General features: G+C 41.6%; 1 protein-coding gene across 10 annotated transcripts in view; it reads left to right on the forward strand.

Annotated features, from left to right (window-relative positions):
- The window catches only part of LRRC28 (leucine rich repeat containing 28), a 136,231-nt gene extending 127,796 nt beyond the window's left edge, over nt 1-8,435 (forward strand). For all 10 annotated transcript variants that reach the window (XM_054450756.2, XM_054450755.2, XM_063653027.1 and 7 more), the window contains one exon: nt 8,169-8,435. In XM_054450756.2, coding sequence (XP_054306731.1) covers nt 8,169-8,241 — 73 coding nt within the window. In that variant the 3' untranslated portion in view covers nt 8,242-8,435. The remainder of the gene's footprint in view (nt 1-8,168) is intronic.
- The last annotated feature ends 2,418 nt before the right edge of the window (nt 8,436-10,853 follow it).

Here is a 10,853-nt window from a genome sequence, read left to right on the forward strand (position 1 = left end):
GGTATTATTTCTGAGGACTCTGTTCCGTTCCATTGGTCTATATCTCTGTTTTGGTACCAGCACCATGCTGTTTTGGTTACTATAGTCTTGTAGTATGGTTTGAAGTCAGGTAGCATGATGCCTCCAGCTTTGTTCTTTTGGCTTAGGATTGTCTTGGCAATGCGGGCCCTTTTTTGGTTCCATACGAACTTTATTTTTTTTCCAATTCTGTGAAGAAAGTCATTGGTAGCTTGATGGGGATGGCATTGAATCTATAAATTACCTTGGGCAGTATAGCCATTTTCATGATATTGATTCTTCCTATCCATGAGCATGGAATGTTCTTCCATTTGTTTGTGTCCTCTTTTATTTCATTGAGCAGTGGTTTGTAGTTCTCCTTGTAGAGGTCCTTCACATCCCTTGTAAGTTGGATTCCTAGGTATTTTATTCTCTTTGAAGCAATTGTGAATGGGAGTTCACTCATTATTTGGCTCTCTGTTTGTCTGCTATTGGTGTATAAGAATGCTTGTGATTTTTGCACATTGATTTTGTATCCTGAGACTTTGCTGAAGTTGCTTATCAGCTTAAGGAGATTGTGGGCTGAGATGATTGGGTTTTCTAAATATACAATCATGTCATCTGCAAACAGGGACAATTTGACTTCCTCTTTTCCTAATTCAGTACCCTTTATTTCTTTCTCCTGCCTGATTGCCCTGGCCACAACTTCCAACACTATGTTGAATAGGAGTGGTGAGAGAGGGCATCCCTGTCTTGTGCCCGTTTTCAAAGGGAATGCTTCCAGTTTTTGCCTGTTCAGTATGATATTGGCTGTGGGTTTGTCATAAATAGCTCTTATTATTTTGAGATACGTCCCATCAATACCTAATTTATTGAGAGTTTTTAGCATGAAGGGCTGCTGAATTTTGTTGAAGGCCTTTTCTGTATCTATCGAAATAATCATGTGGTTTTTGTCTTTGGTTCTGTTTATATGCTGGATTATGTTTATTGATTTGCGTATGTTGAACCAGCCTTGCATCCCAGGGATGAAGCCCACTTGATCATGGTGGATAAGCTTTTTGATGTGCTGCTGGATTCAGTTTACCAGTACTTTATTGAGGATTTTTGCATCAATGTTCTTCAGGGATATTGGTCTAAAATTCTCTTTTTTTGTCATGTCTCTGCCCGGCTTTGGTATCAGGATGATGCTGGCCTCATAAAATGAGTTAGGGAGGATTCTCTTTTTCTATTGATGGGAATAGTTTCAGAAGGAATGGTACCAGCTCCTCCTTGTACCTCTGGTAGAATTCGGCTGTGAATCCATCTGGTCCTGGACTTTTTTTGGTTGGTAGGCTATTAATTATTGCCTCAATTTCAGAGCCTGTTATTGGTCTATTCAGGGATTCAAATTCTTCCTGGTTTAGTCTTGGGAGAGTGTATGTGTCCAGGAATTTATCCATTTCTTCTAGATTTTCTAGTTTATTTGCGTAGAGGTGTTTATAGTATTCTCTGATGGTAGTTTGCATTTCTGTGGGATCGGTGGTGATATCCCCTTTATCATTTTTTATTTCGTCTATTTGATTCTTCTCTCTTTTCTTCTTTAGTAGTCTTGCTAGTGGTCTATTTTGTTGATCTTTTCAAAAAACCAGCTCCTGGATTGATTGATTTTTTGAAGGGTTTTTTGTGTCTCTGTCTCCTTCAGTTCTGCTCTGATCTTAGTTATTTCTTGCCTTCTGCTAGCTTTTGAATGTATTTGCTCTTGCTTTTCTAGTTCTTTTAATTGTGATGTTAGGGTGTCAATTTTAGATCTTTCCTGTTTTCTCTTGTGGGCATTTAGTGCTATAAATTTCCGTCTACACACTGCTTTAAATGTGTCCCAGAGATTCTGGTATGTTGTGTCTTTTTTCCCATTGGTTTCAAGGAACATCTTTATTTCTGCCTTCATTTCATTATGAACCCAGTAGTCATTCAGAAGCAGGATGTTCGGTTTCCATGTAGTTTAGCGGTTTTGAGTGAGTTTCTTATTCCTGAGTTCTAGTTTGATTGCACTGTGGTCTGAGAGACAGTTTGTTGTAATTTCTGTTCTTTTACATTTGCTGAGGAGTGCTTTCCTTCCAACTATGTGGTCAATTTTGGAATAAGTGTGATGTGGTGCTGAGAAGAACGTAGATTGTGTTGGTTTGGGGTGAAGAGTTCTGTAGATGTCTATTAGGTCCACTTGGTGCAGAGCTGAGTTCGATTCCTGGATATCCTTGTTAACTTTCTGTCTCGTTGATCTATCTAATGTTGACAGTGGGGTGTTAAAGTCTCCCATTGTTATTGTGTGGAAGTCTAAGACTCTTTGTAGGTGTCTAAGTACTTGCTTTATGAATCTGGGTGCTCCTGTATTGGGTGCATATATGTTTAGGGTAGTTAGCTCTTCTTGTTGAATTGATCCCTTTACCATTATGTAATGGCCTTCTTCGTCTCTTTTGATCTTTGTTGTTTTAAAGTCTGTTTTATCAGAGACTAGGATTGCAACCCCTGCCTTTTTTTGTTTTCCATTTGCTTGGTAGATCTTCCTCCATCCCTTTATTTTGAGCCTATGTGTGTCTCTGCACGTGAGGTATGTCTCCTGAATAAAGCACACTGATGGGTCTTGACTCTTTATCCAATTTTCCAGTCTGTGTCTTTTAATTGGTGCATTTAGTCCATTTACATTTAAGGTTAATATTGTTATGTGTGAATTTGATCCTGTCATTATGATGTTAGCTGGTTATTTTGCTCGTTAGTTGATGCAGTTTCTTCCCAGCATCAATGGCCTTTACAATTTGGCATGTTTTTGCAGTGGCTGGTATCGGTTGTTCCTTTCCATGTTTAGTGCTTCCTTCAGGAGCTCTTGTAGGGCAGGCCTGGTGGTGACAAAATCTCTCAGCATTTGCTTGTCTGTAAAGGATTTTATTTCTCCTTCACTTGTGAAGCTTAATTTGGCTGGATATGAAATTCTGGGTTGAAAATTATTTTCTTTAAGAATGTTGAATGTTGGTCCCCACTCTCTTCTGGCTTGTAGAGTTTCTGATGAGAGATCCGCTGTTAGTCTGATGGGCTTCCCTTTGTTGGTAACCCGACCGTTCTCTCTGGCTGCCCTTAACATTTTTCCCTTCATTTCAACTTTGGTGAATCTGACAATTATGTGTCTTCAGAGTTGCTCTTCTTGAGGAGTATCTTTGTGGCGTTCTCTGTATTTCCTGAATTTGAATGTTGGCCTGCCTTGCTAGATTGGGGAAGTTCTCCTGGATAGTATCCCGCAGAGTGTTTTCCAACTTGGTTCCATTCTCCTCGTCACTTTCAGGTATACCAATCAGATGTAGATTTGGTCTTTTCACATAGTCCCATATTTCTTGGAGTCTTTGTTAGTTTCTTTTTACTCTTTTTTCTCTAAACTTCTCTTCTCGCTTCATTTCATTCATTTGATCTTCAATCACTGATACCCTTTCTTCCAGTTGATCAAATCGGCTACTGAAGCTTGTGCATTCGTCACGTAGTTCTCATGCCATGTTTTTCAGCTCCATCAGGTCATTTAAGGACTTCTCTATATTGGTTATCCTAGTTAGCCATTCATCTAATCTTTTTTCAAGGTTTTTAGCTTCTTTGCGATGGGTTCGAACTTCCTCCTTTAGCTTGGAGAAGTTTGATCTTCTGAAGCCTTCTTCTCTCAACTCGTCAAAGTCATTCTTCATCCAGCTTTGTTCTGTTGCTGGCGAGGAGCTGCATTCCTTTGCAGGGGGAGAGGCGCTCTGATTTTTAGAGTTTTCAGCTTTTCTGCTCTGTTTTTTCCCCATCTTTGTGGTTTTATCTACCTTTGGTCTTTGATGATGGTGACTTACAGTGGGGTTTTGGTGTGGATGTCCTTTCTGTTAGTTTTCTTCTAACAGTCAGGACCCTCAGCTGCAGGTCTGTTGGAGTTTGCTGGAGGTCCACTGCAGACCCTGTTTGCCTGGGTATCAGCAGCAGAGGCTGCAGAACAGCGAATATTGCTGAATAGCAAATGTTGCTGCCTGATCATTCCTCTGGAAGCCTCATCTCAGAGGGGTACCCAGCTGTGTGAGGTGTCAGTCTTCCCCGACTGGAGGGTGCCTCCCAGTTAGGGTACTCAGGGGTCAGGGACCCACTTGAGGGGGCAGTCTGTCTGTTCTCAGATCTCAAACTCTGTGCTGAGAGAACCATTACTCACTTCAAAGCTGTCAGACAGGGACATTTAAGTCTGCAGAGGTTTCTGCTGCCTTTTGTTCGGCTATGCCCTGCCCCGAGAGGTGGAGTCTACAGAGGCAGGCAGGCCTCCTTGAGCTGTGGTGGGCTCCACCCAGTTCGAGCTTCCTGGCTGCTTTGTTTACCTATTCAAGCCTCAGCAATGGCAGGCGCCCCTACCCCAGCCTCGCTGCTGCCTTGCAGATCGATCTCAGACTGCTGTGCTAGCAATGAGCGAGGCTCCGTGGGCATGGGACCCTCCCAGCCGGGCATGGGATGTAATCTCCTGGCGTGCCGTTTGCTCAGTTGGAAATGCAGAAATCACCCATCTTCTGCGTCTGTCACGCTGGGAGCTGTAGACTGGAGCTGTTCCTATTCGGCCATCTTGGAACTGCCGAAAATTTGTTTTATTTCTCTTCAGATTTCTTCTTTCACCTAGATATTTAGAATTAAGTTGTTTAATTTCCAAATATTTAGGAATTTTCCAGCTATCTTTTATTGATTTCTAGTTTAATTCCATTGTAGTTTGATAACATAATTTGTATGATATCTTTTAAATTTTTTAAGGTGTGGTTTTATGCCCAGATTTTGTAAACATTCCCATTTAAGTGTTCCTACCAGTTTATGGCTCTAGCAGCTCTGTCCAGGTGGGCAAATCTCAGCTGTGACTTGGTATATGGTCCATGGGCATTTGAAAAAAACAACGTAGATTCTGCTGCTGTTGGATAGTGTTCTGTATATGTCAGATTTTTAATTTATTGTGTTGTTCAGTTTTTCTATACTTACACTAATTTTCTATCTAGTATATCAGTTGCTGAGAGTAAGGTATTAAGTCCCCAATTCTATTTATGGATTTATCTATTTCTCTTTTCATCTCTCTTATTTCTTAACAGCTTTATTGAGATAATTCACATATCATACAATTTCACCCGTTTAAAGTATACAATTCAGTGTTTCTTAGTACATTCAGCGATATGCTACATTCAGTGATATGTGCAACCCTCACCCTAATCCATTTCAGAACATTTTCTCACCCATACGGAAACCCTGAACATTTAGCTCTTGCCCCTGTCCCTCTGTCCCCATCATACCTAGCCCTAGGCTTATCTACTTTCTGTCTCTGTAGATTTTCCTGTCCCTGGCCTTTGGCTTGGGGGCATGGGCTTTACTTGGAGCCAATTGCATCTGTGCCTGTTACTGGTTGTGGACTGGAGGCTTCTACAGCATCCTATTTAAGATATAGAGGGCAATAAGGTACCCAGGGAACTTGCCAGCACTGCGTTGTTCCTCAAGTCCCACTGTCCCTAGGCTGTCTGCCTTCATTCTCCCTTTCAGAGCTTGCCTGTGCTTATTTGTTGTATTTTGTCCAGAGTATTTCAGGTGTGGGGGGAAGACCTGGGAAGAATGGGACCTACCCCATCTTGGCAGAACCAGAAGTTCCACCGAAATATATTTTCACCCAAAATCCAGAGGGATCCACCAAGTGTGTATCTGTTTCTCTGTAGCGGGCAGTTCTGGATACAACTCTTCTTTTCCATTTGAAACTGCACTGATGTAGTAGGCATGTGAACTCTTGCAGGATTTTTCTCTCTCACCTCTGATAATCATGTATTAAGGCATCAAGGGTGCTTGCTACTTCCAGTTTGTATTCTCCCTTGCAAATACATTTAGCCTTAGGGAAGAAAAAGACTTCTTGGCCCTCCTGGAGATTTTTCAGGAGGTGGCTGAGCAGGGTCCGCCACCTTGGGTCCTCTGCATTCCCATGTATCCTCCCTCTAGAATCTGCAAGGGGAGTCTAGCATAGCTGTCTCATCAGCTGTTGGCCTCCAATGAGTCAAGGCTTCTGTTAACCATTCCCAGGTGCTTAATGTATCATATTCTGAGGTATAGGTGAAGTACCCCTGTTGGCCTGATCCAATCTTACATTCATTCTTGCTGGCTAATGTACTTAGAATCCGTTTCCATGTGTGCCCTCCAGGTTCCTGCTAATATAATTTGACAAGATCCTGCAACTCCATCGGTGTGTATGTGATTTCCTTCAGGAGTAGACCTTGCAATGATCTCTGGATCATGCTAGGATTTTACCCTTTTTGGCCCTAGAGGCAATGAGTATTGATGGTGGTGGGTCCTGAAAAGTTTTTAGGTAACCACCCCAGGGGAAGCCATTGAAACATTTTTACCCAAGGGAATGGTAGTTTTCGTAGAAGGTGGAAAGGTCTGTTTCTGATATGAAGAAATGTTTAGAGATGCTAGAGAGTCAAGGCTCTTAGATTTGTGCCTGTCTAGAGGCTCCCATATCAAGTCTCAAGTTCCCACTCTTTCCCAAAAGCACCTTTTACCTTAGCATAAGAGACTTAGCATAAATATATCTTTATCTGGTATGTGATCCTGAAACCTCTACATTTAGCCTCAGCCATGTCCCTTGCAGCTTCATAAAATAAAGATTCATTTAAAGCCACCATAAAAACTTTCTGATTCTCTGCCCATGCCTTGAGTTGAGATCTCAAGGCACTAAGCTTATCGTTCTTTTCGGAATCTCTTCAGCACAGTCAAAAGAAGCCATCTCACCCCACAAACTTGGAATCACCATGATGCCATAGCAATCAAGTGCCACAGCCACTTACTTTCCCAGTGCCTTGCCCTCCTGTTACCTTCTGTTCCAGTGATATTTGAGTAACCGTGATGCCACCACATGCTACAGATTAGCAGGGTCCCACTTCTCTCTAGTGAGAAAGCCATTCATGTACTCTCCAGCCCAACCTCAGAATCTCACTTGGATGAGCTGCTTCATTGGGCCACTTCTCATAACACATTCTATATTCATCAGGGCTGGAAAACAAAATGCACATTTGGCTGAGACTTTGAAGAGAAATTAATGAAGAAGGACAATTGGCTGAAGTTTGGGCAGGGTGCAGAGCACCCAGAAGGATATTGAGGCACACAGGGACTCACAGCAGTAGGAAGCCCTTACCATGCTTAATCCTTGGGCCTGAAGGGCAAAGGGAGCCCTGGAGCCTGGCGAGAACCAGAGGTGGAAAAGGGGGCCTGCCTGATAGGAGCTCCAGTCCCAGGGGTAGAGAGGAAGTGGGGTGGAAATACTCAACCTTCCTTCTTCCTGCCCTTCAGCCCCCTGCTGGTGCCCCCTGCTGGTGCCCCCGCTGGTGCCTCCTGCTGGTGCCTCTCGCTGGCCTAACCAGAAGCTGGAGTTGAGGCAGCTTTGCTGGTAAAGTCTACAGAGGTCCCCTTCCTGGGCCACAGAGAAAGGCGGACTGTGTTGGGGGTGAGGAAATAGAAAACAATCAGCACAGAGGGTCTTATGGAAACAACAAGAGACTCTTCTCCCTCTACCAGAGGATAGCACTTCTGGCAGGAAAACAAGGCATCTAATAGCTGTAGCTGTCCTGAGTGGGTCGGAGGCCCCCTGGGGCTCATGACTCACTGCACAAAGGTGCCCAAACCTCTGATATGTGGGAAGACCTTTGAACTGTGTTATTCAGATTCTGAAATGACCTCTACTAGCAATCTGTGTGTATACATACATTTGTAGGATAAATTCCTTAAAATTATGTTGTTTAAGCTCTGTGGTATATATGTGTTCTGGCTAAATTGGTGACATTTTCTGTTACATGATTTTTATAATGGACTTCAACTCTGTGATTGCACTGTTGGTTCTAGTAAGCAGAGTTCAAAATGTAACGTGGAAAAGGTTTATTTTTTTCCTTTCTTAGTTTCTACTTTAGGGATAGTATATCTTCTGAACGCTGCTATTAAAATGTACATTCACATGTACATACTTCACCTGATTCCAGTGCTCAGTTTGAAAAGGAAATTTAAATTTCTGTTATGCAGTTTGTTGACCATGGCTAATCCTCCATTTTAACAAAGAAAAAAAGTTTCCAACAGAAAGAATCAGAGACTTTAATCTTGAACTCACAGTGTTCTTCTCTCCCTTTTTCCCCTTCCAGGAAGACAACTGTTAGTTTTGTGGCTTACTGCTGCTCCACCCAGTGTCTGCAGACTTTTGACCTGCTGAGTTGATAAACACTCAAGAACCTCAGGAGCGCTGCCAGCTTGACACTGGGGAATCCAGCCAGTCCAGCACACTCTTCCATCCTGTCCTGTCCAATGCGGGGGCACTGCAGAACTCTCTGGAAATGTCATGATTGAGCTTCAGAGCTAAAATGCCTTCACCCTTCCCCCAAGTTGGAATATATCCTCCCCCAAATTAAGGACCCATTTGTCTTCTGTGTTTTTCCTTTTTATGTGAGTGTGTCTTTTACACAAACCATTTAAATTGATGGGCCTCCCCAAATCTAATTTAAAGCAAGTTTCAGGTCCTTGGAGAACAGTGATTTGATCATCTAGCCAGATTCCCTTTTGAACACACATACCTTCAATGATGCTTCCTCTCCTCTCCCTTGCTTTTCCCAGAGAGTTATTTCCCTGAGACCGTATTCTCCACAGTGTCTGCAGTGGAAACTTGTCAGTTTCTGAGGAGTTTCAGCAAACCCCGTGGCCTCAATGGTCTTAGTGGGGCGCCTGAGTTGGCGGCAAAGTGAGGCTCCCATGGAGGCTCAGTGAGGGTCCCAGAGCACCCACCCTCTGGAAAGTTCCAGCCTTGTTTATACGTTCTACAATGTAGCAACAGACTTTTGTGAGGGATTTTAAAAACAAAAATGTAGATTGTAATGAATACACTTCTTGTTTTTTAAAAGTGTTTGCAGAAAAATGATTTTTGAAGTTTTTAAATTTCCTGATAAGATTTTTTTATATGAGAAGAATTTGAGGAATATTTGAAGCTTTACAAGATCTGATTTTTTTCTTTCTCAATATAAACAGTTTCCATACAATGAGAAAGGGGGAGAAAACACACATTGAAATAAGATCTCAGTGTTCTTTTTTTGATGGGTTTATGATTCAATTTATACTGACTTTGAAATATTTTTGTCACATGTGAAAGACAGGCTTCAGCTACTTCCACTACTGGTTTTTAACAGGATGATTCAAAGTACAGCCCGTGCACATTTACTTAGTCACCTGATGCACAACATTGTATTCATGTTGACCCTCGTTTCTTGTATACTTAGCATACTGCCCAGATGCAACCGAGAAAATACAGGAAAAGCAGGTCCAAATTCAGCCTTCGACTTCTGCAAAAGTCCATAAACAGCAAGTCTCTGAGCCTCCACCCTGCCAGAAAGAACTGCTCTTCATGAAGGAGTCACGTATTTGCTCTTCCTTTCAAAGGATGGCATTTTAATGTTGCTTTGCTGCCAGATGTTCATCTGGTTGCTGTGAAGTGATTCTTTTTTTAAAATGTTTTTTAATGATGTAAGTTTTCTAAAAGGCAGGGCTGAATGGAGAACCAAGGATTTGCTTGGTAGAAAAATTATTTTTTTAAAACTTCAGACTTATCAAAAATTTGGTTGATGGAATTTTTATTAGCTGCCCTGACTTTATAATGCTACGCTCTTAACAGTGCCAAAAATCCTACATAGTTACTGACAAATGTGTGATCTTTTTACAGTCACACCACCTGCTGCCCGGAAAGCACACCATCCACGTAGAATGGAGAAGGCAGAAAGTTACCATGTGTTCCCACTGTATCTGCACTGTTCTTACTTCCTCTTGTCCCTTTTCATAACTTGGTCTATTCAGCCTTAACGTTTCAAAGGCTTATAGTAAAATAGGAACTGAAGATCTGTATCGAAATGTAACACTTTCATCCTTTGGGATAATTGAAGTTTTAACATAACCTCTACATGTATATAAGTTAGCCAGTGAAAATGTGGCATGAAACTTCACAATTGTGCTTCAGGCCTAAGTGACTGCTACCTATCATTTAGGTGACAGTAAATGTCTTGCTACATTTTTCTATTTCATCCTCTACAATCACATGTCATGGAATGGAGCTATGAAATGTGCTAACTTGGTATTCAGGATTCTCATTGTGGTAAGGTAATACATTAGTTTTACCTTGTTTGAAGTTTTACAAAGATGCTTACAATCCAAGCATTCTTTCTCTACCTATTATGAACTACGGTGTGTTAAACAACAGCAGTGGGCTGGGCAGACAACCTTTGGGCAGTCTTAACCTTAATCCTTGGGTACAGCACCTGAACTTAATTGATGAGAAGTGGAACTTAAATGGTTTCCCTGGTGCTGTTCATTATGGAAATTTTATGCTGGATTTATCGATGTCATTCTTAATCTTTTGATGCTATAAAGGAGTGTTATCAACTGGAGAAAATTTGCCTACATGCTGTATATTTGAATTGTGTCCAAAGCTTTGCAGAAAAGCAAATCTGAAGTTATTATATATGTTGTTTTCTTGAGCAACAGTTATGCTAGGTAGAAAAGTATTTCACACAATAATAGTAATGCAAAAAAAGTGAGCAACTTGGAAAGTATCATCTCTGTTCAGGTAAGTTTACTTCAGTGAACTCTTGTGTGGTTAGTGATAAATTTTACAGTCCAGGATAGCCTCATGAGCACAGGCCTTCCTATGATGTAGTGCAAAAGAGGCCCATTTTAGTGGATTACCCTATCAGTGTTCTAAAGTATGTCCAATTGTTATCCTACCAAAAACCTTAATTACATAACATTGTGTGGATGAAATGCTGCATCTTCAGTTAATATGTGTTTTGAGC

This window comes from Pongo pygmaeus, chromosome 16 (assembly GCF_028885625.2).
Source record: "Pongo pygmaeus isolate AG05252 chromosome 16, NHGRI_mPonPyg2-v2.0_pri, whole genome shotgun sequence".
Taxonomy (NCBI): Eukaryota; Metazoa; Chordata; class Mammalia; order Primates; family Hominidae; genus Pongo; species Pongo pygmaeus.